The sequence below is a fragment of the Cucurbita maxima genome, unplaced genomic scaffold, assembly GCF_002738345.1.
Source record: "Cucurbita maxima cultivar Rimu unplaced genomic scaffold, Cmax_1.0 Cma_Scf00047, whole genome shotgun sequence".
Classification (NCBI taxonomy): Eukaryota; Viridiplantae; Streptophyta; class Magnoliopsida; order Cucurbitales; family Cucurbitaceae; genus Cucurbita; species Cucurbita maxima.
Genome location: NW_019272063.1, coordinates 723,164 through 750,901, shown reverse-complemented (window position 1 = coordinate 750,901; position 27,738 = coordinate 723,164). Strand labels below are relative to the sequence as shown.

Sequence of the window (27,738 nt, the reverse complement as noted above, 5' to 3'; positions counted from 1 at the left end):
AGGTTCATAACCCCATTAATAGAAATGAACAACCAACAGCTGTGTCTTTTATAAATAAAATTGCAATTTCAGACTAAACTCCCTTATAATTTACTTGGAGATTCATAAAAATACTCACTTTGTGGTCTAACCTGAATACAAAATAACAAATTGAAGAACCAAAATTACTAACAGAATAACTTTCACAAATGTCTAAGCTGTTGAAGGATTCCTCTAAATTACATTCTCCTTTTTCTGCCCTCATGTAACTTGAAGCTAAAGTGACCTTTGTGACCCTTTATTAGGCTGCAATGCCGACCGAGAATGTCGCCCGAAAAAAGAATTTTATCAGTGTTCTCAAATATTCTCCAGATGAGAGAGTGGGGGAAATATTGGCTTCTCAACTTGGAAAATAATGGAAAGACTAGAAAAGAAGTCAACAAGACCAGATATACATCTCCCTTAGTGAATTTTTCCCACAGCAAGACTGATCGGATCTTTAATATAAGCCTCAAGAAAGCCTATCTATTCTCAAGATTGGACAGCCAACCTCTGAAGATGCTCAAAGAAAACTTGAAGGCTGACATCGTCAGTAAATATGATATCTGACCCAGCCGCCATTTCTTGAGCATTGTTATATGTTGCGGATGGATTCAACTTTGCCAATAAGAATCTAGCCTGCTCACAAAATCAAGATAATAAAATATAAACGTCAATATAAACCTTCAGATGGAATGTTCATTCAGTTCCACAATCATACGTATTTATCAAATAACCCAACATCTACAAACAATCCTTTGGAACAGATGGAAAAACCCATTGCAGACATTAGAGAAATAATGTTTTTGTAACCATTAATATTTTCTTTTATGCTTCACATGTCATAAATGACTTAATTTTCTTGCACGAAATTTCAAGGCGTATATTAGTAACAGAACGGTTGGAAAGTAATCAAGCTAAGCATCAAAATTATGTAGCCATGAGCTATAAGTGAATTTTGAGTGATTAGAAAGGGACAAAACATGCAAAACAAACCTGTGTGATACTAGTAGTAAAAACGAGCCAGGAGCTTAAAAAAGTAATGACAGTGGAAGCAGAAAAGAAGTACTATAGTATTTTAGTGCTTCCGTGTAATCATCTTTGCTGTAATGCAACCCAAAGGTACATATTAAGAAAATAACCTGAGAGCCATGCTGATCACAGACAACCAAACGAGGTACTGGAAAACGTTCGTTAATGATAATTTGGGCATCATCATGAGGAGCTTGTAATAACTGTGCAAATGCCTGTAAAAAGAATGCTAGACTGATTAAATGGAAGACGTGGCTGATACACCCATTATAAACCACCAAATGACTGTAGTGCATGAAACACAATCAACTTTTAAATTTATTCTCTAAAAACAAAAAACATGGTATATATAGAATATTCATAAATGGTCGAAGGTTTCTAAAATAGGTAATTATAAAATCAAATTTTGAAAAAAAATATTAAAAAACGAACTTATTAAATTTCGACTGTCAACAGTAGTAGTAATAGAGGGATTGAATAAGCAAGCACAAACTTGGTGTTCCGGCTGATTTTGGTATCCCATATTACGCCACTGAGCTATTGTCATCCCATGAAATACGACAACACTGAAATATGAATCTAGCAGGAGAATACGATCAGCTGCAATGGAAGCAACATCTAATAATGCTGGTGCAGGCAGTGAATTGAACGAGTACGATATTAGTGATGGTTGGATCATCACGGCAGCATTTGTAATGTTCTCCCTATTTAACAACATCCTAAAATATGCAGTTTCATCTGGACTGTTGTTAAACACCTGCACAGGATCACAAGTATCCAAACAAAGAATGCAAATCATCTTTCCATTGGATCATGTTCATATGAACAATCTCAAGAATGATATCCTAGAAGATGTATATACCTGAACAAATTGTGAACGCCGTAAATTAAACAAGAACTGAGGATACAAAGAAAATGACGGATTTAGAGTAAAGGAAGATGGGTCGTCTTTCCGATAATCACCAAACTTAGAACAGAGGCGAATCAAGGATCGATCCAACCATCGAATAGCATCAAATCCCTCCTGATAAGAGTAAAATTAACATAAGGTAACTTATAACTTTGGAGATATAATTAAGAACAAATGACCAATTAAACTAGCAAGTAACAAAACCTAGATAGCAGGAAGCAATTTCGTCCTTAAAAAACTCACGGACTGAGTGCAATTAGAAGGCACACTTAAAGCACTTGGAAGTTTAGAAGATATTCAAAATTGACAACTATTTAAGCATTAAAACATGTTTTTTTTTATTAGAAAAAAACAAAAAACATTGACTAATATGCAACGATATTTTTTCAAGCTGTCAATAACCAAGGAATAATAATAGCATGGTCTAACTAATGCCAAAAAGTCCAAAAGGCGCCAGAACAACCATCTCAATAAGAAACAAGAAAAGAATAAATGCTAGGTCCAAATGGATTTTGCAAACAACACAGGAACTTGGGGAAGGGCATTACGAGGGGAATCTTCCCCGAATATTGCACCCAAATGTCAAAGTAGGGCAGTCCATTGGAGGATTTACAACTTCTTTGGACATTTATCCTTCCATAAAAATCCTTTGTCATCTCTTTAGGAAGAGGATGGGCAGTGGTAGCTACTTTCTTGAAAAGGAATTAGCAAGTAAAAGCCCCCAAGGGACTAAGTTTCCTTGTAACCTTTTTTCATTATAATGAAAATAATTCTTTCAAAAAAAAGAAAAAAAAAAGAAAGAAAAAATGAACCCAGCAAAAAACCTGGTTACATTAGATCTTACATGCATTCAAGTTCAGACAAAATGTGATTTTGCAGTCCGAGACAAATTTACGGTTTCTTCCATTCACAAATAGGACTTGAATCCATGCAAAGATCACAAGTTCTAAAACCACATATGCAATCATCTTGAGTTCACTATCACTCACGATCCCTCGACACAGTTAAAATTCAATATTGTTTTCTTTGACACAGACTTACACAGATTAAACAAATTAAGCAGGTTGAGGTGGTTTTTCAAAAGAAGGACAAAGTGTTCAACCAGACGTTCAATGAACGTAGAATTCTAAAATACCTCCATCTCCATTTTCAAGGAAGTTAATCTGGCCACAACAACTGCAGCAGCCTCTTGATCAAACCCTTGCACCAATTCCTGAAATCAATGCCTCAAAGATTTAACTTTTCACCATTTATTGAGATAGAAAAAGATAACCAACACAGAGAACTAGTGTGTGTGTGTGTGTGTTCTGACTTCTCGTCGTAATAGAGAAAGAACCAAACCAGAGAGCACAAGTGTGTGAGGGCGTGTAAATGCCAAGAGTGGTTAACAATTACATATTATAAACAAGAGTATGTTGACTGTGATACAACCACTCCTAGATGCCATGCGGACTGATATGCATCTTGGATGAATTGAAAATAGTGCTATTCATCTGTAAACATGAATGCCAATTAAGGGCACCCATTGAATATTGTAAGTAGGAACCACACCAATCATCATACTCAAATCTTAGAAAGGATGATTGGAGGTCTTTTCTTTAGTTTGCTTCATTTGTGGGCTTTATTTTTGTATGCTCTCATATTCTCTTTTTTTTTTACCCCAAAAGTTAGGTTATTCACCCCCCCCCCCCCCCCCCCCAAAAAAAAAAAGGACGGTGAGAAAAATCATTTCCACCAATGAAGTAGTACATTTTAAAATATATAACAATTAGGCCCTAGGGTTTAACAAACAAAAAGAGAAACATTCTAAGAGTCCACCTACCCATCACACCTTCTGACTATGCACAAATTACAAACTCCAATTTTTCCATTATACATCATTTTGATATAATTGAGTGCATACAAAGCCAAAATTGAAGATCAAACAAATGAATATTATGTTCTCACAGCTAATTCCCATAAACTAATTTGCCCAGTAACTCAGGTTGAGATCCTTCACATGTATATTAACTTAACCAGGTACCCATGAAAAACGACAAACAAGAAAGCAGGAACTAAGATCCAAGCTTAAAGCCTGAAAATGAAAGTGCTCTGTTTCCTGTATATAATTCTCAAAATAAAAGTACAGCAACATACAGTCCTTATATATATATATATATATATATATATATATATATATATATATATATATATTTTTTTTTTTTTTTTTTTTTTTTTTTTTTTTTTTTTTTTTTTTTTTTTTTTTTTTTTTTTTTTTTTTTTTTTTTTTTTTTTTTTTTTTTTTTTTTTTCTTCTTCTTCTTCTTTTTGTAGACCTTCCTCCAATGTTAGTCGTTAATCCCCATTGGATAATAGATCTTAGCACTGTAGAAATAGAGTAATAATAATGAACAGAAAAGCTTTGAACAATGTAAAATAAGAACCTCCGAGCTAACTGCAGTGTCTATCCATCTTCTAGTGACAGTTGTAACCCGAAGCATTGACTGACCTTCAGGATCTTGATAACTGCAATCATAATAATAAATGACCACACGCATATTATTCATGATGTCACATATGCTGCATTATCAGATGGAAATAAACCCTCTCAATTGATAGCTTACCTAGTAAGAAACTGCAAATACAACTGTGGATTTGCAGTTCCTGGAGAACTTGATCTATCACTTGATGAAAGATCAAAAAACACTGTCAAACAAGTGCTTTTATCAAGACCACACATTTTCCACAATGTTGTATTGCCCTCCCCAATAACAGTATCGGCAATAGCAGGACCTTTCTGAAGATATGCACCACAAGCAATCAGTTTCATAAAACAATCAAGTTAATGGAAAATTTATTATCCATGAGCAAAAGCCAACAACAGTAAATTCAAAGCATACGACCTTCTCCAAAGATGTGCAAGGTCCAATTATCCCCTGAATTTTGATATCCTTCGAACAATTAATCTCAAGGGTTCCACTGAAATGTAAAAGCAGGTATAAAGTGACATGAAATACTATCTGCTCGGGAAAGAACTAAGAAGAATTAGATGCATGGATTCCAAAATTGTGTTATACTTGTCCAAAGTAGATGCAGAAGACGTAGACATACCAGAAGCAACAGCCAAAGAAATTCATACAACTAAACTTATTTTTAAAACTTTCCCATCTTACTAATATCCATTATTACTTCCCTACTCTTACAGAGTACACATTATTTTCATTGTCATCCAAATTTGAATCATACCATGTAATTCTAGCAATCACCCAGCTTTAACGACTTTAATAAGCATTTGAGCCTTCATGATACCCATTCATCTTTTTCTTAAAAATTGTATCTTTGATATCAAATATATTTAGATTTATAGTTTCCTATTTGGATTTTACCAAATATCAAGACTAGGTAGTTGACAATACCACCGAAATGGGCATCTACAACTTAAACTAACATGCAGAAACTAAAACATGGACCAAGTGAATTAGAAGAAAAAGAAGCACACAATACTTATAAAACTATGCACTCACTTAAAGCAAAGACCAAGAGAGTGCTCCCCTCCTTCAAACACACGCTTGAAAGAGTCCTTAAATACCGAATGTCCAAAGCTTTCAGCCAGAACAACAAGGCCACCAGTTTTTTCTACTGTAACTTTCATTTCCGCAACACCAACCTACATATAAATTCCAATGAATGAAGCATGTTTATTTGTAGCAACAGAAAAATACATATAAACGAAAGATTATTACAATTAAATGATTGCACTATGATTGTTAAATAAACCTTGTACAGTGTATTTGAACCCCGATGTTCAAATCTAAGTCGGTTCGAATCAAATAATCATTAAACTACATCAAGTGTATTTTATACCATTAAATGTAATTAAATCCTGATGTTTGAATCTGATATGTGTTGACTCTATTGAGTCTCAATTACTTCATACCTTATAGAACAGTAGGCACCAATATTTTGTAAGATAAATTTGAGTAAACAAAATGAGATAAAACATGACCTCATCAACAATCAAGTATGTCAGATTTGAATATCAGGAAATCCATTACATCTGGATAAGTATTTGGCAAATAAACAGTATATCAAACTTCCTTCAGGAGCTTAGGAGTTGATAATACTTTTAATACAGTGCAGCAAGCATAAAGATCTTTAAAGCAAACATGTCCAATTATAGAATTCCCATGTAGTTTTATATCATATTTCTTTAATAGAATTATAGAAAAACAACCTAATGTTACTTCTTGCAAATTGCTAAAATCATATGTTTAAAAGGAGAAACAAATTCCATTTGAGGCAGGTAAAAGTTTATACTGACCTGATCAAGTGCTGATGCAAAAAGATCCAAGACGTGGCCTTGACCAACCAGTTGTTTTGCAAGACTTTCATAGAATTTGATTGCTTTTTTAAAGTAAGGGGCTGCATCTTTGTCAAGGTCTTTATGTGAACGTACTGGATCTGATAGATCTTTGGAAACAATCTGTAAATGTTCAATTCCATCAGTATATCAAACAAAACATCAGCGGGAAGGAGAACAAGATTAATCATATATCAAATTTCAATTCTAACCATTTAAATGTCAACATACAAAAGATAGTAGAACAAAGTCCATGCAAAAGATAGTAGTTCCCTTCATCACTCACAAAAATAATAACATACAATCACGTCCTCGATCACTTGGGTGCATGTGTACCACAATTAATTACGGAAAAAAATCGCATTGAAGTAAATAAGTTATGGCAATGCAAGTAATCGTTTGAACCACTTCAATATATGTCAAGTAATTATTCCAAACTTAAAACCCCATAGTCAAATTAACTAAACTGATGTCTAAAGAAACAGAGTGAGGACAAATCTAAAACGAGGAAACAGAAGAAAATAAGATAAATGCAATGATGATATCTGCCACTTTTCGATGCAAGTTCTATAAGCACTTACACCTAAATTCACACCTTTTGTAAACCACCATAGTTGAGTTATGCAAAAGAGGCTTTAAATTAAATTGTCGCAGTCAATGGATATGAACACAGTTTTTTCAAAGGCAAGGGCTGTAACTGAAAAATATGCAACATTTGGATCCAACTTCCAAGTTTACTTGCACATTTTTGTACACTACAAAAATGTATTCGAACAAACAGGCTATTGCTATACTAAGGTACAGTTCCAATGAATAGCAAGACAAAATAGCAAGACAAAAGGCAAGGGCTGTAACTGAAAAATATGCAACATTTGGATCCAACTTCCAAGTTTACTTGCACATTTTTGTACACTACAAAAATGTATTCGAACAAACAGGCTATTGCTATACTAAGGTATAGTTCCAATGAATAGCAAGACAAAATAGCCGCTACCCATCCCATGAACTTTTGATAAATATTATATACTAATACTAGCCTCACATGGTACTAGAAAAGCAGTGAGAGAAAAAGGTGAAGACATGAGGATCCTGGCTCAATTAGGCCATAAAAATATTGGCCAAAGAAGGCCGGCCAATTGATGAGGAAAATAAGATCATTAAGTCCATATTTTTTGTACTATTGAATTGATTTGAACAAGTGCAGATAACAAGTTTGAGGGAAAAACACAAGTCAACGGCACAAGATGACCAAAATGACCCAGAGAATGTCTGCTACCGAAAGAAATGGCAAGTCAAAATCAAGTACAAACAAAACTTAGTAATAAAGCAAAATAAATTACCAAGTGTAACTCTACACCTCTGTACAATGTTCTAACAACCAAAAAATCAAGTAACTTACAACACTTATTCATAGCATAAGATCTGATCTAGTCTAGCACAAACCATGATATATAATTCGAAACAATAAACACGAGGAACAGGTTTTTTTTGGTTACCGTGCCAGGCCCTTCTGTGCATGGTCCACCAACCAAAGCGATAATTCGAGCACCCGTGCCAGGCAAACAAGCTCCAAGCAAACTAGCTGCAACACTCAACGCCACTCCGGTGCATCGAGATGCCCGATTACCGGGAGAAACAGGCCATTGATCCGTTTGAAGTTCATCCAACAACTAAAATTCATAACAAATACAACCGAGTTCAAGAATTTCCAATCCAATGTGGGATATTGAACCAAAAAGAATTGAACAGAAACATTGAACCAAATGAAACCTACGGAATTGAGGGTATATTCGCATTCAGAAGCAGGCAGCAAAAAACGTGTAACACCCGAATTAGGGAATCCATTCTGGACCCCCTTTTGATACGCTCCAGCAACTCTCCGCCCACCAATGGCAAGACCCAATTGCTCCAAAACCTGCTCCTTAGAAACCTCCTTCGTACCCCGAAACACATACACCTTAGACATATCAGAGAATCCCAATTCATGAACCTGAACCTGAGTCCCAAACGAAACAAATCCAACAAGTGCATTATCAGGCAACAACCCGATCGCCCTTTTAAGCGCGGATTTCACAAACCCCAATTCCTCCTCGATCATGCAGGTATCAAGCAGAAACAGAAAAACCGGGGAAGGATTCGCCTGCTGGGCCGAATCGATAGCAGGATTGGGGTTAATTGATTGCGGAATAGCATATTGAACAGTGGTGTACTGAGGATAAAGCTCCCCAGGAAGATGGGTCTCAGAGATCATGGCATAATGAGGAGGAAAATGACATCTCTGGTAGCAAAACGGGCAGATCCAAATCTTGGCGGTAAAGTCAACACGGGAAAATGGGTTGAGAACCGCGGAGCAAGACTTACAACGGAGCGGCGCGTAAGGGAGAGTGGGGATCTCAGGGTGAGGACGGATCGGAGCGATCGAAGCAGCGAGTGGTACAACGCACTTGCTAGCCTCAACTTTGGTGCGAGGCCAAACATTCCATGTCATACGAACTCCATCGATTCCTTCGGGATCTGCGTTCGCCATTTCTGACATTGTGGTGATGGAATTGAAAGGGGAATGGAATTGTTTCTTATGGGAAATGGGTTTTTCCCGCGAAGGGAGAAATTGGGTGTTGGAGAAAGGAATTTGAAAGAGGGAAAAGGGACGAGAAAGAGAGAGAACAAGAGAGAAACAAGCGAATTGAGGCGACCCCCTGAGAAGTTGCAGAGAAGGGGTCACCGCAGGAAGAGAGAGAGAGAGCTAGAGAGAGAGAATTGGAATTGAAGAATTAGAATTGGAAATTGGGAAGGAAGAAGGGTTGAGGTTTGACACAGAGAGGTTGAAAGAAAAAACCATGTCAAAAATTTCTCACCTTTGCCCTAAAAACCTAAGCATTTATTGCAAACTTCCCAAACGAATCCATCTTTTCCAGTGAACTATCGAGTCCTATGAACTTATATTCAACTAAATTTGTAGGTTATAAATAATTAACGACTTATATTGATGTCATGTTCATTGGAATGGGCTCGAGATGACATTAGGAGGTACCAACGATGACAGATATCACTTATGTTTTTTTTTAAATAATTTGTGTGTCGATTGAATTTTTTAAATATATAATACACACGCGCGCGTCACATTACAATTCAATCTATGCATTGAGTCACGAGCATCAACATGTAGCCATCTCTAATTCACATATCTTTGTTTTGGTTAATAAACAATACTATAAATAGTGGTGACAACCACCAATGAGCATATTGCTATGATTTGACCTTGATCGATCCACCTAAGTTAGCTTGTGTTAGGCCTCGGCTGACCTACATGGGTTTAGATCAGCTTGTATACGACTCAATTAACCTTTCAAGTATATGGTTTAGTGTCATTCTCTCTTGGCATCTTCTCCATTTAGCTTATGACGAAGGACCATGACTCGTTCATAATTGAAAATGAGAATCCAACACAAGTTACCATCTTCCACTCTTGAACATATTGAGTCAATTTCGAACTTAACCAACTCCAAATGAAAACCAATTATAATTAATAAAAAAAACCGACGAAACAGCAACATAAAAGAAACACATGGTAACTAGAGGATGCTTCAATACATTGGAAATGAAACCTCTTAGGTCAATAGTTATTTTGTGGGAATAGTCGAGGAGCATGCAAATTGGTCCTCTGTCTAAGAATAGAATTATGCATAGATCATGCTACGCTCGTTCTCATCAAGCTGAACTTTGAACACATTTTACTTATTACAAGGTCTAGTCTAGATTTTGAATTGGTCGAGAGGGACTAACCGAGCCTTTTGAGCTAAATTAGCTTCCAAGCTCTCTCTCCAGATCCCGAGTCTAAAAAAAGTAATTTTTTTCTTAATTATAAATTGAAAAAACAATTAAATATTAAGGAATAGTGAATAAAGGAGGACAAAAGCAAGCGAAAGTTGGTAGGCTTATAAATACTCGGGTCGACCCGAATCCGTGTGAAGGATCCAGATCCAAACCCGTCAAATTCAAAAAAGGTTTCTTCTTTCTTCTGTATTATAATAAAGAGGTTTTGCATGTGGAATGTGTTCTGTCATTTCAAATTTCTTCCCTCTCTCTCTCTCTCTTCTCTAACGGCTATTTCTCTCTCTTCTTCCTTCTCTCTCGCTCTCTTGTCTTCCTCAAAATCTTCACTCTTCTTTCTCTCTGTCAAATCCCTTTCTACTTCCTCCAATTCGCCGTTTCTTTCCAATGAAGCATTTTATGCAGCCAAGAAACGGTATCTTGCGAGATACCCATGCCGCCGACCAGCCTTCTTCGTCGTGCCCTAGCGCCGGAATCAAGGGAAGACCCCCTCGGAAGCCTAAGTCCTCCAAGGAGAATGCTCCGCCTTCAGATCCGAACTCCATGCTTCCAGATTCCAAACCCTCGCCGGCCAAGTTGAAGAGCCCGCTCCCTCCCCGCCCTCTGTCTTCCAATCCACTCAAGCGGAAGCTCAGTATGGAGGCCCTTGCTGAGAATTCGATCCCTGGGTTGTCTGATTCTGGTGTGAAGGTACATTTCGTGTTGCAATTATGTGTGTTATGGTTCAACTTAACTAAGCTAATAGAAGCGGCATTCTGTGCAACTTAACTAAGCTAATGAAGTGAGTGACTCCGTTTTTTTTTTTTTTTCTGTTCAGTTCACTCATGTTTTAGATGTCAGATTTCCGTAATGTTACTTAAAACCTGGATGTTCAACTGTGTTTCCTATTGTTATGATTTATTTGTGGCTTGTATTGATAAAATATTCTGCATATGTTAACTGAGATGAGGGGTATGAGTGCCAGGAGAAGGAGAGATTATGTACTTTCAATGTAAGAGGATTTTTTGTTCTAGCTGCCAATACTGTCTTGCCAAACATAATTTATGTCTGTGATTTTCAGGTGGTAGTGCGGATGAGACCATCGAGCAAGGACAGAGACGAAGGGGATAATATAATACAGAAAGTTACTGATGATTCTTTGTCAATTAATGGCCAAACCTTTACTTTTGATGCTGTTGCTGACACAGAGGCAACGCAGGTACGATCTTTAGTGACCTCTTTTGTAGCTTGTTGATGGGCATTAGTAAATACGGGGTGAATGATTAACTTTTGTTTTATTCTGTTTTCAGCTTGATATCTTCCAGCTTGTAGGAGAACCTCTAGTTGAAAATTGTATGGCAGGTTTCAACAGTTCCGTATTTGCATATGGACAGGTATGTCTACATCTCTTCGTCCACTTTTCTGTTCCTTGCACTTCATGATGTTTATTTTCTCATTCTAAATGTTTATGTACTCATTGAATCAGACGGGAAGTGGAAAGACATATACCATGTGGGGTCCAACCAATTCTTTGTCAGATGACAATTTATTAAACGAACAAAAAGGCTTAACTTTCCGTGTTTTTGAACGACTCTTTGCTCGTATAAATGAGGTGGATTTAGAAGTTTTAGTCCTTAGACTCTTGAAAGTAATGGTGCATAATCTCACGTTATTTAGTCTTTGATTAAAATTGCAGGAACAAGTGAAGCATGCTGACAAGTTACTTAAGTATCAGTGTTCCTGTTCTTTTCTCGAGGTTGGACAACAATTGTCTTCTACAGTATGATCTTCATATTTTATCTATGAATTCGTTCAAATTCTATGGAAACTTTGTTGCAGATTTACAATGAGCAAATCACTGATTTATTGGATCCAAATCAGAGAAACCTCCAGGTTATTGATAATTCCTACTGTCTCTTGATAGCTCACTTTCTCTCCAAATAGTAAACTAAGAGAATAGAGAAGAAACAATGGTTCTACTTCCTGTTATATGAGAAGCTTATTCTGTCTTCTGTTGGATTCATCTTTCAGATTAGAGAAGATGTAAAGTCTGGTGTTTATGTTGAAAATCTAACGGAGGAGTGTGTATCAACAATGGCAGACGTTACTCAGCTTTTAATGAAGGTTTATTACCTTCCTCATCCTGCTAATTCATGCACCTAAAGTGCACGCCCAAACAAGCTTAACACACAAACACACAAACATAGTTGAAATATAAACGTTAAGGGTATTATTATATATTTATATTATCTTTTTGTCATGGTTAAAGATTACCCTTTCTATAACAATTATAATAAATTACTGTTATTACAACCGAAACTCTTTGATTTAACCATGATATATTGCACCCATAAGCTCTTTATGTGATTGTATTTAGGCTTTACACAACCTGTGCTTTGAAATTATGAAGTTAAATTGCTAATTGATTCTTCTTTCTAAGGATCATTGTAATTTGGCCTACCTTGATTTGGAATTTGTTTGGTTCTTCCTCTTTCTACGTTGCATCCGCATGAGAACAAATATTGCAAATATTAGCAATATTAGATTAGTGATGCACTGATTAGATAAATGATGCACTGATTAGATTAGTGCTTCCATCATACAGCAATCTTTTCAAATCTCGAAATTTGAAAGGCTTGTCATCAGTTTTGTAGTGATATTTATGAAAATTTGCATCAGTTCACGGTCACCACTCTTCTCCCTTTTTTAGTTACCCTTTTAGAATGACTTTGATAGTTTTAAACATCACATATATTTATAATCATAGAATAATTATGCAGGGTTTATCAAATAGAAGGACTGGTGCAACAAGTATTAATTCTGAGAGTTCGCGGTCGCATACTGTTTTTACCTGTGTTGTTGAATCTCGATCCAAGGTAATACTAAAAGAATGTTGCTAATATCTTTTAATATGGTATCATTGGATTTAAATCAAAGAATTTATCATACAAGGTTGTCTGCAACATGAAAAGTGAAAAAGTAAATGTCATCATGATTGATCATTGATCACTAGATTAGATTAACAGCTATTGGCGCCATAACTTAAAAAATGGATAATGATCATCCAGTTTGTTTAGAATGGAAAGGCATGAGTACCATCTTTCTATATTCAAGTATTGGTGCTTGGACAATATAGATTGACAATGATTTTATTGTGCAGAGGATGGCAGATGGTTTAAGTAGCTTTAAAACGAGTAGAATAAATCTTGTTGATTTAGCTGGTTCCGAGAGGCAGAAGCTAACAGGTGCAGCTGGGGAGCGTTTGAAGGAAGCAGGAAATATCAACAGATCACTCTCGCAACTTGGGTATAACCAATGAAAACTAGTGGAATATATAGTTCAGATCTATCATTTAAGCAGTGATCTTACCAGGGAGTTTTTTTAATGTTAATTATTTGGCTAATTATTTATCAGAGTCGATACAGCTGCATGTTTTATTATTTTCATCTTCAGTGAACAAAATATCAACAAATATTTAAATTTTCGTTTCATGTATAGAGAAATGGAGCACTACGATCAAGTTTATTTGACAAGCTAGAAAACTAGGGAAGTATCGGATACCAAACATTAGAGGAAAAGTGTTGTACAGAGTTGGCATCCTTTTCCTTTTGCTATGATGAAGAATTAAAATACATTATTAAACTATTTTATGAATTGTAGTTTTCATATGTTCAACTTCCGGGAAAAGACTCGGCTGAACATGAAAAACAACATCAAATTTTAGATAGTGCACACACACTTTAGTGAAGGATATTACTTTTGCAGTTTAGCTTCTTTTGTATTTGGATTAATAAATTTAGCTATTTTGTGTTTTGATTATTAAATTGAGCTATTTTGTGTTTTGATTTCAAGTTTTAATTTGTCGACATGTGTCACTAAGGATGCGCCTCGAAGAGTCTTTTTTTCCCATTTTATTAAGAAAACGATTGTGGTACAGGAATCTAATCAATATTCTTGCCGAGATTTCTCAAACTGGAAAACAAAGGCACATCCCATACAGAGACTCCAGGCTCACTTTTTTATTGCAAGAATCTCTTGGGGGAAATGCAAAACTAGCGATGGTTTGCGCCATTTCTCCATCACAAAGGTTAATATAATATTGCAGAGCTTCCTCTTACCTTGAAGAAAATTTTCCTTCTTGAAATGTAAAGTTACGTGGGTTGTTTTTGCAGCTGCAAGAATGAAAGTTTTAGTACATTGAGGTTTGCCCAGCGTGCAAAAGCTATAAAAAACAAAGCTGTTGTTAATGAAGTTATGCAAGATGATGTGAATCACTTGCGTGGAGTGATACGGCAGCTCAGGGTACTCTTTTTGTCTAACAATTCTCATGTAATGTTTGTACTGTTTGAGTTGAGAATGTGACTAAACTGAGGTGTTTAATAGGATGAACTACACAGACTAAAGTCAAATGGAAATAGTTCAAATGACGCAAATGGAGGACACTCTGCAGCATGGATCCGTAGAAGTTTATATCTACTAAAATCTAGTATAAGTCGTCCTATCACATTATTACCTCATGTGGATGATGATGGTGATGAAGAAATGGAAATTGACGAGGAAGCTGTTGAGAAGCTCTGTGATCAACTGGACAAACAAAATACTGGTTCTGAGGCTAGTGAAGATAAGGAGACTGAAACTGTTAAATTAGGTTCATCAATTGCCTTAGAAGGAAATAAGTTTTCTGGAACTGAATATCGAAAGAAAAGTTCTGATGGTATAGATGTAAACATGGAAGAGGAAACATCTGTACAAGACGAAGTTATGATTGTTGGTACAACAGAAGAGCCGGTTTACGATACTCCAGTATGTTCCAGTGCTGACTTGACAAACCACCAGAACCTTGAAGCACAAACTCAAATAGCAACAAACTTGCTTGACCAACTCTTCTCAGGTGAACCTTCTGAGAATAATATTGTGAGCTCTTTGATGGAGGAGGGAGTAAAAAGTGGAGAACTAAAAACTCCAGGAGATGGCCCCTTGTGTACATCCTCTGAACCTCTCAGTGGATATCAGACTAACAAGTCCGATTTGGATACACTCAACAATTCCTCAAATGGAATTCTTAATTGTGTTTCGCCTCCAAGTCTCAGCATAGTTCCTTGTGATGTGTCGCCAGCTCTTAAATCCCCTACTGCAAGTGCTTCACCTAGAATCAGCGATAGTAGGAAAAGCTTGAGGACTTCAATGATGTTGTCTGCTTCACAGAAAGATCTTCAAGCTGAGACTAAGCTTGGCTTAGATCTTCTGCAAAAACCACTTGAAAAGTCCTTGAGATGGAGCTCCGCTAATGCACTATCAATGTCTACCCAGAGTAAGAATACTGCAGTAACTACAGAGCAGTTGGCTGCAAGCATCCGAAATGGGCTTGAAATTATTGATAGTTGTCGGCAGAGCTCAGCATTGAGAAGGTCTTCATTCAGATTTTCATGTAAACCTGCAGAAAAGGTTAATATGCCAATAAACAAAATTGATGTTGGCGTGCAAACATCGTGCGGTGATGAGGCTGCTGGTGAAAACCTTTTTATGTGCAGTTGTTGCAGAATTAGAAAGCAGCTGGAGGTTGGAGAGGAGAAAGGCAGTTCAGATCTGCAATTAGTACCTGTAGATGGACCAGACTCTGCCGAGAGGTCCAGGATACAAGTTCCTAAAGTATGTGAAGTTGAAATTCCATTTTTTTTCCGGCTGCTAGTGTGTATATGTATCTATATATTTTCTTGTTCTTCTGCAGGCAGTTGAGAAAGTTCTTGCTGGGGCTATCAGAAGAGAAATGGCACTTGAAGAATACTGCAACAAGCAAGCATTTGATATTAATCAACTCAACCGTTTGGTATGTTCTTTCGTGATTTGACTGTATTTTATCCCCTGGACCTGCTGGCCATATCTTTTGATTTAGCTTGACTTTGCTTGGGGGGCTGCCTTTCGCAGGTACAACAGTACAAACATGAGAGAGAATGCAATGCTGTACTTGGGCAAGCCAGAGAAGACAAAATTATTCGGCTTGAGAGCCTCATGGATGGTGTTTTACCGTCTGAGGAGTTCATGGAGGAGGAACTATTGTCCCTCAAATATGAGCATAAGGTTCGAGTCTCTATCTAGAAATATTTCCCCTGAGAGATTATTTCATTTCTAACTTTGGCATGTACAGGTTTTAAAGGAAAAATATGAGAATCACCCTGAAGTCCTACAGACACGAATGGAGTTGAAAAAAGTTCAAGATGAGTTGCAAAGTTATAGGAATTTCTGTGACTTGGGCGAGAGAGAAGTGCTAATGGAAGAGATTCAGGATTTAAGAAGTCAGCTGCAATATTACATTGATTCACCTTCCACATCCTCGCGAATGCAAAAGTCTCTTTTGCAATTGACTTATTCTGAACCTAGTAGCTCTACACCTCTTGGTGCAATCCCAGAGTTAATAGAAGACAGTGTTGAGGAAAAACTTGAACAGGAGAGAGTTCGTTGGACTGAGGCGGAGAGCAAGTGGATCTCTCTTTCAGAGGAACTGAGAAGTGAACTTGAAGCGAGCAGGTTGCTAGCAGAAAAAAGAAAACGAGAGTTTGAAGCTGAGAAGAAATGTGCTCAAGAGTTGGAGGAAGCTATGCAAATGGCAATGGCAGTGCATGCACGGTTACTAGAACAGTATGCAGACTTGGAAGAAAAGCACATGCAACTGCTTTTAAGACATAGAAAGATACAGGATGGAATTGGGGATGTCAAAAAGGCAGCTGCTAGAGCAGGAGTTAAGGGTGCAGAGTCCAAGTTCATAAACACTCTTGCTGCTGAAATTTCTGCACTAAAAGTTGAAAGAGAACGAGAAAGACGCTATCTAAGAGATGAGAACAAGGGGCTTCAAGCTCAATTGAGAGATACTGCTGAAGCTGTGCAGGCTGCAGGCGAATTGCTTGTGCGGTTAAAAGAAGCAGAAGATGGAGTTGCTGCTGCTCAGGTCAGTTAAAAAAATGATATAGGTTGCCAGGCCTCATTATAAAGTTATTGATAATAATAATAAAAAAAAACTTTTAGTGGAAACATATTACTTTTTACATGGGAGGAGGCATACTAAGGTAGTCCAACTTCGAGTTGAACATAAAATTACTTAATGATCTATATATACTCAGTGTGCCAGGCCTCGTTCTAAAGTTGGTGGTGCTAAAAAGGGAAATATAATGATTTAAATGAAGGATGTCCAATAACACTCTTCATTTTGGAGTTATATGAACAAAGGTTGTCCAATTTTGAGTTGAACATAAAATTATTAATTGATTTAAAATGGTTGTTACAGATGAAGGGCGGCAAAAAAAATTGACATACACATCACTTAAACCAGAATCTTTGGACAGTTTTGATTAAAAAATGTATTTCGTTTGCAAGACTTACTATCCTGCTTAGTTCTAAAGTTGGTGGTGCTAAAAAGGAAACATTTGATGTTAAATTTGGTTAATTCTGTTCATTTTTTGAGTTATTAACCAAAGTTGTCCTACAGTTGAACATAAAATTATTTCTCAAGTTTTGCACATTTAATACAAACCTTGCACATTTCTTCCATTATAGTTGGATATTTTTAGAAAAGATATGCCTTGTATATTTTCTGGCTCAGCCTACGTTGAATGAAAATAGGGATTGTTTCGTGCCTGATTTTATGCTTGCATCTAATAAGTGTAAATTTTGGTCTAACTTCTTTTGATGACATCTGCAGAAGCGAGCAATTGAAGCTGAGCAAGAAGTCGAGAAGGCCTACAAGCAGATTGATAAATTGAAGAAAAAACTCGAAAAGGAAGCTACGAGGCCTGCTTATGATGATGAAACTAGCAAAGCCAAATACGACATAGACGAAACCATCGATCAGGGCTGGAAAGAGGAATTTGAGCCATTCTACAATGGTGATGATGGTGAGCTACCTAAACTCTCAGAACCTTCCTGGTTTTCTGGATATGATAGATGCAACATATAGGATGAAAAAGTTTTGGCAACCAGATGCATGTCACCCGTAAATTTCCCATTATATATAGGTTGTTCAATATACCCTCTTTGTTGGTGTTCCCAATAGCTATTACTTCTGATTATGAGGAGAACTATGTGCTAGTTCCCCCATTGTCTGTATTCAAATTCAAATTCTGGAAGTTCATAAGGGTGGAATGAATCGTAGAATTCTTTCATTGTGTCCCTCCCATCAACATTTTAAGCCTCTTAGTTTCGACAAATATGCGAGTCACATTTATTAGGATTACCATCGAAATCCACCAACTTTAGATAAGTAATTGTTAGGCTTTATTCCTTCTGATATTAGCTTATTAAATATCACTCAATATTTTGTTTCTTAAGGAGAGAAATCTTGAGTATAGATTCTTAGTTTGTATTCATATCTGCAAAGTTCATTGTCATTCTGACATGTTGTCAGCTTGTTGACAAATGGCTTGCATTGTTCTTCACCATTCAATTTCTCTGCTCTCTATTAGAGGTTAAGATACTCTTCCTTAGGAGTAGCCGTTCAATGGGTACCATGGAATGAGTCCCAAATTGTGATGTTGATGCAAAAAGGATAACGGATGGGACCCCAAAGTAAAGGAGCAGAGACAATGTTTAGAGTTTGGGCATAATAATGGTAGCCAATCATCAAAGTTCATTGTTATTTCATTCCCTCTTGTGAGAAAGGGGAAAAAAAAAAAAAAAAATGAGAGACCTGAAATTGGAGCTGTTCTCATTTATTGATTTGGTTTTGTTGTCAAATGGATAGGAAGCAATGTTCAGAAGGATCAGTGAAATATGTCTGTGAAACCAAACAGACAGACAGTTCATTGGCACTTCTCTTCCTCAAATAAGAACAGACCATTTTGATTTATTAACGCCATGGAGACCATAGAACAGGATGCTTGTGGCTTTGTCCCACTTTCTCTCTCTTAAAGAAATAGGCTCTTTACAGACAAAGAAAAACAAGTAGGGCTCTCAACCCTAGCCATCCATTCATCCTTTCGTCTCCCAATTGGAACTCACAGATTTCATATATTTAATGCCCATTCTCTCTCTCTAGCTCTATGAGAGTAGAAACAACTGACCCATCATAATTTAAAGATGGAAATGAATTTTGAAAGTGACCATTGGGAGACAATTCCAGCTATGTGATGGCGAGAGAGAGAGAAAGAGCTTTCTTTTTCTTGGTGGAATGGAGAAGAAGGGGGCTGTTTGGTTCTTGTTAGTGAGAGATGAGAAAGTTTTCTTCCTTGAAAGGGGGAGGACAGTTTGGTTACACCGAGTGAAAGGCTGTCATAGACCACAACATGGTTGCCCCTTCTTAATTATTGGATGCTCTTTCATCCAACCGCGTAAAATTTCTAACTTGTTCTAACCCTTCGAATACTTTATCCACAACTAGAGAATATAAGAGAACTTTTCGAAAGAGAAGATTTTCTCTTAGGAAAGACATGGGTTTTTTTTTTTTTTTTTTTTTGCAATGGTATGATTATTGGACCATCCCCTCGTTCCGTACTTAGCCTCGGTAGAAAAACATTATTCAACAAAGTCGTCACGTTGCATAGTGTGTATAAAGATGTGGAAACATTTTGCTAGTGAACGTCTTTTAAAACCTTAAGAGAAAGCCTTGAAGGGAAAGTCCATAGAAAACAATATTTACTAGCGATGAACTTAGATTGTTATAAATGGTATAGAGCTAGACATCGGTCGATGTGTCAGCGAGGACGCTAGACCCTCCTAAAGAGGGTGGATTGTGAGATCTCACGTTGGTTGAAGAGGGGAATGAAGCATTTCTTACAAGGGTGTGAAAACCCCAAAGTTTTTAAAACCTTGAGGGGAAAGTCCATAGAAAACAATATTTACTAGCGATGAACTTAGATTGTTATAAATGGTATAGAGCTAGACACCGGCCGATGTGTCAGCGAGGACGCTAGACCCCCTAAAGAGGGTGGATTGTGAGATCTCACGTTGGTTGAAGAGGGGAATGAAGCATTTCTTACAAGGGTGTGAAAACCCCCAAAGTTTTTAAAACCTTGAGGGGAACTCTCAAAGTGAAAGCTCAGAGAGAACAATATCTGTTAGTAGTGGGTTTGAGTTGTTACAACAAACATCAATCAAATTGTTTTAATCATTGGATTCTCCTAGATATTCATTACCAAGCCTTTCAACCAAGGGAGAGTGTTTTCTCTCATGGAAGGGATAAGTGGCCTATTTGGTCCGGGCTAGAAAATATTATTCAACTTAAGTCGTCGCATTATTCTAATTATTAGATGCGTTTATATGAAGCCGTGTAAAACTCTTCATCATCAAGTAATAGCAAGGAAAAAGGAGACACAAAAAGTTTTAGAGAGAGGATTTTCTCTTGAAAGGAATGAGGGAAGACATTATTTAACAAAGCCGTCATATTTAATGATATAAAATCGTCAGTCACATTGTTCTAACCTCTCAGATAATTTCTTGGCGTTATCTCTCACGAGAGGCGGTTTGATTGTTACACAAACATTTTCTCGTTGTCTGTACTATGTTGTGTTATGGAATAACAGGGACAGTGCTTGGAGCTGAAGCTATAACCCCAAGAAAAAAGGGGTAAAGTTTGAATCCAAATGACACTGAAATTGCATCTTTAAATGAAAGAATCAAACATAATAGAAAGGCAACAGAAAAAAATAAATAAATAAATAAAGCATTCATTCATTCCAAATATATTAAACAATAATAGTCTCATCAACCTTGTAATTATCAAACCTACCGTCCCATCTTTTAGTTTTCAAAGAAATTATTTTCGAAAATATCTGTGTGAATTATGTCGTTTTTGCTTAAACGCTCAAACATTCTATTTTTTAGTTACGAATGATTCATATTGTTGTTAAATTGCTGATGAATATTAATAGTATTAGGGTATTTGAAAATTCCCGAGACTAAAATGGAGAATTTGAAAACTAATAAAACGTAACATTTAAGGTATTAGGGACTAAGATGAAATAATCGACCAAAATGGTATTTTAGTTTTGATATTAAATTTATAATTTTATTTTTCTAAGTGATGGAGAATAAGAACAAATTACATCCAATCACTCACCTTCATAATGTTTTGCCTACAAATAAAGTTTTAAAGTTAGGGTTTATGATTTCATGTCATTGTCACTATGATTCTCAAAATCTATCATTAACCTAACAATATCTTAGCTCAAGTAATTACAATTAATCAAAATGATTTTTTATTGACTTTAATCATTTTTTTTTTTTTTTTTTTTTGGTTTAAAATGCTAAATCTTCATTTTTTGAGTTCTAATCCCAATTATGATTCTAATTGTAATGATCTTTGAGATTGTACATGTTTGATTCTTGTCTTTGGCTTGAATCTTTTTTTAACCTTATTATAATGCCTACTTTGATCGTATCTCGAGTACTATCATCTTGTTTTAGTTCAATATCATATGGAGTGGAGAGATTCGAACTTCTAACCTCTTAACAAAAGATAAACGTTTAAACTAGTCGAGCATACTCGGTTAATAAGTATTGATACTATCTATCAACTTATATAATTGCTAACATTATTTTCAGAAGTGTATATACACTTGAACATCCTGCATTTCCAAAAAATCAAGAGTTGAGAGAGACAAAAATAGTATTAAGCGAGGAGAATAGGGAAAGCTTAAGCTTTCCTTTTCTGGGCTTCCTTTCAAAGTTTTAAAACATGTGTACTCGGAAGAAATTTGCACACCATTATAAGGAATGTTTCGTTTATCTCTCCAACTGATGTGGAATCTCACAAAAACTTTTTGGTAAAAAAAAGAAAGAAAGAAAGTAAAATCTACAAATCGAGAAAGAAAATTGAACCTCAAATATTTTTAAGTCATATACCCTTATTCCATAGTATAAATTGAAGTACGTGAAAAAAAGATTCATACGTCGAAAATTTTTCAGAACGAGACAGACGAAGAAAGTATTTCAAGTAAGAAAGGAAGAGAAGAAGAAAGAAGCCCTTTGGTGAGAAGGTATGGTACCTACAAAGAAGGGGTATCCATCTACGTAAGAACCCCACTAGATTGCTTTATAAACTAATAAATGGATTGGTTTTAGTTTGTGAAGTAGTTAGAGGTTTGGGCAATGAAAGCTCCATTGAAAAGGGAAAAAGAAGAGGAAAAAAGGTGTCTTTAGGTGTGATTTGGTAGAGATAAGAAAATTCAAAGTAGGTTTGGATTGGATTCCAGTTAAGAGAACCACTTTCTTTTTTGTTTAGTACTCTTTTGATTTGATTATTTTGGACTTAGGAGTCGAAATGTCCCCACACACAACAGCTGGTTTCAAGTAAGAATCAATTTTCCCCACAACTTACGCCATTTAACTTAACATAATATCATCCAAATGGGTCCATCCATCCAACCAGCTATACTTGAAAGCAATTCTACGAGATCCCACATCGATTGAAGAAAGAAACGAATGTCAACGAGGATGTTGAGCTTCGAAAGAGTGGATTGTGAGATCTCACATCGATTGGAGAGAGGAACGAGTGCTAACAAGGATATTGAACTCCGAAGGGGAGGGTAGATTGTGAGATCTCACATCGGTTGGAGAGTAAAATGAAACATTCTTTATAAAGGTGTGGAAACCTCTCCCCATAAGACATGTTTTAAAAACCTTGAGGTGAAGTCTGAAAAGGAAAGCTCAAAGAGAACAACATCTGCTAGCTTGAGCGGTTACAAACTCGTTCAAAAGTGCTTCTTTGAACACTCCCTCCAGGGGTACCCTGCAAACAAGTTCCACAACAAGGCCAGAAACAGAGAAACAATATCAGTCAGAGAGAGAGATTTGTGTGAGAAGAACAATGATAAGATTTATGATTTATGAGTAATGGTAATACACAGGGGGTTGGATAGAGATATCAGAACTTTTCAGTCTTTTCCAACACTACTTTTACAAATGGCTATAAAGAGAAAGGCATTCAAATGTGGTCTGATAAAAACTTGAGGCCACCATCAGCTTTGCTGCTGCTGCTGCTGCTGCAATTAGTTCTTGCAATTAGTTCTTGAAGAGCTCTCCAAAAGAATGAGTGGCTGATACATAATGTTCAGAAACAACAAAAAAATGCAACTGGAATCCCTCTCTATGTACACAAAGCCTCACTCGCCGTGGGGGGGCCGCCATGGATTTCACCAGTTTGTTCTTTCATTCTTTTACAGTTCACTTTTCATCTCATCTGCACCCATAATACCTTCAAATTCAGTTACGAGATTTCCGATTGAATCAAACCCGAAAAGCTAAAAGCTCTATGCCTATCTTACCACGAGGATTCTGCAGCTGGGTTTGTCCATAACCCATCTGAACTACACTGTGGAGTTCATCCTCCCAAAACTTGGAAATCTGATAGCAATTCAGAGATGATTTTTAGACTATGCTATGCAAAGATATTAGTTTCAGTACATTTGAGGAAACAGATTAACAATTTACTTGGATTCCATTCCCCATTTCGTGGTATCCGCCCTGCGTTTGATCACTATGAAGAGGAGGAATGTTCATAGATTGATACTCATATGCAAATGTGGGCACAGACGAATCAATAGGGTAAATCGTATGCGGTAACGAACTCGAACCTTTGAAGATCTGAGATATATTATCACACAAAATTAGTCATAACCCAGAAGCGTTTCACGAAGTTAACCACTAAAAAATGGTTTGTTTTTCACTTACATCCTTTGGCAAAAGAGTTTCCATGTTAAAATCCATCCTTGGATTGACAGTAGCCAATTTCATTGAAAGAAACTGCAGAAATTCTAACACAACTTAGAAAACTATAGATATGAACATAAAGAACTATGGCAGATCGTTTGAATATTTGATGATTACCTCAACTTGGTGCTGCAAAGATTGAACATAGTTTATAATTTCATCAAGCATCACTGCCTTCCCAGTTATCTGTAAGCGAAAAAACGACTCGACTTTAGAACTCGATTTTCATACCAATGATCTCATGTTTAAGAATTTTAAGATCCAAGTACCTTATTGCAACCGGGGACGAGATCTTGAAGAAACTTCATCCGTTTGCTGATTTTCTCTCGTCGGACCTGCACGAGCAACAACAGGAATTGTGAGCATTCGAATCGAACTCGAGTGAGAAACGAGTATATACAATAAGTGCTTTGGCTCTTACTCTTTCAGCTAAACTATGGCTATCTGTAGCTTGACCCCTTTTAGCTCTAACATGGATATAATCCTTTGGAGGCTCTGGAGGCTTTGAATTATCATTGTTTTGTTTCTGAGTTGCATCTTTTGCCTCAGCCTTCCCCTTTGCAGCATCCATCTCTGGTTTGATTTTCTTGCCATTTGGTTTATGATTCTCCCCTGCAGCCTGAAACAACAACTTTTAGTGCCATTTTTTTCCATTGAGTTCATCAGCAGATACAGAATTTTGAAAGGAAATGCAAAATTTGTAAACATATACCTTCACATTCTTTGCTTCACCAGTTTGAGCTGATTTCGTTTTCCTAGTGTTAACTTTGAATCCTAATTCCCCAGCTGTAATCTGCTCCGAAACTGACGATCCCTCCCGCGAATCGTCGTTTTCGGGGGTCGAAGACCTCGAAAACCTGTTCATAACTTTCTTGTTAGCCATTGAATTCCCCTTCTGAACTCCCATTTGAGATCCAATTCCACTAACATTGAAGGATTTGTTACTTGAAACCCTAGAAAGCTTGCCAGATTCCACACCAGCTCCAGCCATTGACTTGTTGCTCAATTCTTGAGTTTCATTAGAACACAATTGCCCATTCACTGCAAGATTCTTGTTCCCAAAGCAAGAAAATCTCGCAGTCCTTTCAGCGAAACCTGGATCAGCCGAAAATGGAGCCAGATTTTGACGGTGACCGACAGATAAATTTCCTTTCATCGGAGGGGAATTCAAAGGCGTATTGTAACAAGAAGTATTGGTACTATTATTGTTCGTCCCACCAATGTAAGAATGAGGCGAAATCTCACCAGAACTACAAATGCTTCCAAGCCTTCCGATCAATTCTCGCATCATCAAGTTGTCGCCGCCGCCGCCGCCGCCGCCGCCATTTCCACCGCCGATTACAGCCCCGGCATGGGAATTCGCCGGAGAAGACACAATCGAACTCAAAGTAGACTCAAAGAGATCGCTCTGATCCATCGAATTTTCCCAATTGGGATTGAACAACACACTCGAATCCATCCCATAAAAACTGCTTCCATCGTTCATGAAGAACTCCTTCTCCATATCGACGAAGAATCACACAAATTTCCGATGAACAATTGTGCCAAAACCAAAAAATCAACAGAAAACAGAACAAAAAAAAAAAAAACCCTACCCAGAAACTTTCTCTGCAAGAAAAAAAAACAAAGAACAACAATGGCGAGGGGAGATTTTTGAGATAAAGAAGCAACAACAATGATATGATTTCTTCGTTAGTTCGTGGGCTCAAAATGAAGAGCAGATTAAAAAGAGGAGGAGAGAGAGAGAGAGAGAGAGGAGAGAGAAAGCAAATACAGAGAGAAATGGAGTGAGAAATGTGGGGAAGTGGAAGGGAAGCAACATAGATAATAAAGGGAAGGAAATGTCTCTTTGACTTTTTTCTCCCTTTTTTTAAAAAATTAAAAATTCTATTTTTCCCTTTGAAACTACTTTTAAATAATATATATTAAAATATTGAAATTTTAATTCAAAATTCCATAATAATTAATATAATAATGTAACATAATTAATTTATTCTCTTAACTCATATATTTTTAATTCTTATATCAGAGCTTAGAGCTTTGAATTCTCGAGCCTCACAGATAAACGTCTCATACTCAGAATTTAAATCATGATTTAAAATTTGACATCTAATGACTCCGACATTCCCGTACATTTTATATTTTTTTTTAGTATCGTTATTATTCAGATATAGCCTTAGTTTATTAATGTACCGTTTTTTTTACTCAAATGTCTCGTGTTGAAATATTATGAAAATGGAGAAAGGAGAGCGAAATATTCTTTATAAGACTGTGAAAATCTCTTCTGTAAGAGCCCAAGCCCACCGCCAGCATTATAAAGAATGTTTTGTTCTCCTCTCCAACCGACGTGGGAGCTCACATTATCTCTTCCATAAAGATAAAGATAAAGATAAAGATAAAGATAAAGATTCGATTTGTCGCCCCCACATTTATAACGGTCTCGAGTGACCTAGGTTAGAATTTCATATTTAAAAAATAGGATATGAGATCAAATATGATTTCAAATCTTATAATTATAAACAAAAAAGAATTAATTCCAAACCTAATTTTGATTTCAAATCTATAAGAATCAAATTGGAACCCAAATTGGACCCCTAACAAGTGGGTAAGGGGTTGGGTGAGGACTTGTTCGGTATAATTTATTTATTTATTTATTATTATTATTATTATTTTCAAAAAATTATTTTTTTTTTATAGGGAAGATTTTGAACCAATAATCCCTTAATAAATAGACATATGTCTATTTAATAATTTAAAAGTAAGATGCGAATTAATTAAGAAATCAAATAATATATGCATAAATAATAAAGTATTATTTTCTTTTCTTTTCTATTTTTTATTTTAATAATCTTAAATATATTTATGTCAAAAGAAAAAAAAAAAAGAGAATTAATCACATGAATTATAAATAGGTCTATTTTAGATATTAAAATTCTTAATATTTTTTAATAATTCAAACAATTTTTTTTTTCTAACTAATAAAAAATAAAATAAACCATGAAATTGCACCATTTTCACTAAAGAATTTATTTAAAAGTAAAAAAATAAAAAAAATAAAAAAAATGAAAAAGGAAATTAGTTTTAATCTCATTTTAATTTATTGAACTTTTCTTTTTGTTATTAAAGATTAATCCAATAGTGAATAATAAATGCAACACATATTTTTAAAATTAAAAATGAGTAAAAAAATAATTATAAACCTAGAATTAATAAATAAAATGAAAGTAATGAAAAGAGGAGATTTGGATGCATTTCATTTGCATTTGCATTTGCATGACACGCGCCTTCAACGATAGGGCAGTAATGTCAAAATCCGACCAACTCCACCTCCCATTCTCTCTCTACAATTTTTTTTTTTTTTTTAATTTTTTCTCAATTTTTAACTAATCTCGAGATCTCAAACAGTGTATGTCGGCAACCCATAATTAAATTAATAAATATAATTTTAAATAATAAAAATTTAATAAAAAATTTATATTTAATATTACGCTAACTCGACTAGTTGATATATTTATTTTAATTATGAAAATAAAAGTTTAATTTTTTATTTTTAAAATGTTTGATTTAAAAAAAATTAAATAAACATAATATTAAACTTTTTTAAATCTCTATTTTATTTAAAATATTAATAAAATTAAATAATTTATTAAATACAAAATTAAAAATTTAGAAATCTACTTTAAAAAAAATTAAGAATTTAAGACATATTTTTTAAAATTTCATTATTGTTTTTTTGTCTAATCAAATATGACGGTTGAGTTGATTTTAGTTGTTTAGATGTCGTGTAGGAGGAATATACCTAATTTCTTAGCTGGGATCTTGAAATTTACGGCCATTTCCCGTTCTATATTTTTATTAGTTTAATAAATGTGTGAGATTCGAACATCTTACTAATATTTTGACGGGTAAAATTATTTTTAATTTAGAATTAAAGT

General features: G+C 35.7%; 3 protein-coding genes across 4 annotated transcripts; 1 reads left to right on the top strand and 2 right to left on the bottom strand.

The window, feature by feature from the left end:
- Positions 1-25: 25 nt before the first annotated feature.
- Positions 26-9,149, bottom strand: LOC111470839 (protein transport protein SEC23-like). The gene is made up of 12 exons (XM_023116487.1): positions 8,073-9,149; positions 7,795-7,968; positions 6,260-6,421; positions 5,463-5,605; positions 4,842-4,917; positions 4,563-4,735; positions 4,383-4,464; positions 3,096-3,173; positions 1,913-2,074; positions 1,544-1,807; positions 1,161-1,265; positions 26-657 (listed from the first exon to the last, which is right to left on the bottom strand). The coding sequence occupies exons 1-12, from the start codon at positions 8,832-8,834 to the stop codon at positions 511-513; spliced, it is 2,328 nt and encodes a 775-aa protein (XP_022972255.1). The 5' UTR covers positions 8,835-9,149; the 3' UTR covers positions 26-510.
- Positions 9,150-10,301: 1,152 nt separating this feature from the next.
- LOC111470826 (kinesin-like protein KIN-12B) lies at positions 10,302-18,268 on the top strand. The gene is made up of 16 exons (XM_023116467.1): positions 10,302-10,819; positions 11,190-11,327; positions 11,419-11,502; positions 11,595-11,720; positions 11,805-11,864; positions 11,948-12,001; positions 12,140-12,232; positions 12,889-12,984; positions 13,269-13,414; positions 14,046-14,195; positions 14,281-14,410; positions 14,492-15,757; positions 15,837-15,935; positions 16,034-16,186; positions 16,254-17,051; positions 17,802-18,268. Exons 1-16 carry the CDS (start codon positions 10,517-10,519, stop codon positions 18,054-18,056), a joined length of 3,951 nt encoding a protein of 1,316 aa, XP_022972235.1. The 5' UTR covers positions 10,302-10,516; the 3' UTR covers positions 18,057-18,268.
- A 4,619-nt stretch (positions 18,269-22,887) lies between these two features.
- LOC111470804 (transcription factor bHLH62-like) lies at positions 22,888-25,610 on the bottom strand. 2 transcript variants are annotated; one of them, XM_023116430.1, is made up of 9 exons: positions 25,049-25,610; positions 24,516-24,898; positions 24,225-24,422; positions 24,073-24,138; positions 23,921-23,989; positions 23,765-23,836; positions 23,525-23,677; positions 23,359-23,437; positions 22,888-23,273 (listed from the first exon to the last, which is right to left on the bottom strand). In XM_023116430.1, exons 1-9 carry the CDS (start codon positions 25,305-25,307, stop codon positions 23,251-23,253), a joined length of 1,302 nt encoding a protein of 433 aa, XP_022972198.1. In that variant the 5' UTR covers positions 25,308-25,610; the 3' UTR covers positions 22,888-23,250. The 2 variants fall into 2 exon arrangements, with proteins under 2 accessions (XP_022972198.1, XP_022972197.1); XM_023116429.1 differs by having other exon boundaries at positions 24,516-25,610.
- Between the last annotated feature and the right edge of the window lie 2,128 nt (positions 25,611-27,738).

What these genes read in the sequence shown, in the direction of transcription:
- LOC111470839 (XM_023116487.1), bottom strand. Translation starts at nt 8,834, where the DNA reads ATGTCAGAAATGGCGAACGCAGATCCCGAAGGAATCGATGGAGTTCGT. An exon ending in TATTTGCAGTTTCTTACTAG is followed by an intron (nt 4,465 to 4,562) that starts GTAAGCTATCAA and finishes TTATGATTGCAG; the next exon opens with TTATCAAGATCCTGAAGGTC. An exon ending in ACACTGCAGTTAGCTCGGAG is followed by an intron (nt 3,174 to 4,382) that starts GTTCTTATTTTA and finishes CATTGATTTCAG; the next exon opens with GAATTGGTGCAAGGGTTTGA.
- LOC111470826 (XM_023116467.1), top strand. Translation starts at nt 10,517, where the DNA reads ATGAAGCATTTTATGCAGCCAAGAAACGGTATCTTGCGAGATACCCAT. An exon ending in CCGTATTTGCATATGGACAG is followed by an intron (nt 11,503 to 11,594) that starts GTATGTCTACAT and finishes TCATTGAATCAG; the next exon opens with ACGGGAAGTGGAAAGACATA. An exon ending in AGATCACTCTCGCAACTTGG is followed by an intron (nt 13,415 to 14,045) that starts GTATAACCAATG and finishes ATTGTGGTACAG; the next exon opens with GAATCTAATCAATATTCTTG.
- LOC111470804 (XM_023116429.1), bottom strand. Translation starts at nt 25,307, where the DNA reads ATGGAGAAGGAGTTCTTCATGAACGATGGAAGCAGTTTTTATGGGATG. An exon ending in GCCATAGTTTAGCTGAAAGA is followed by an intron (nt 24,139 to 24,224) that starts GTAAGAGCCAAA and finishes TTGCTCGTGCAG; the next exon opens with GTCCGACGAGAGAAAATCAG. An exon ending in CCAGCTGCAGAATCCTCGTG is followed by an intron (nt 23,274 to 23,358) that starts GTAAGATAGGCA and finishes TTATGGGTGCAG; the next exon opens with ATGAGATGAAAAGTGAACTG.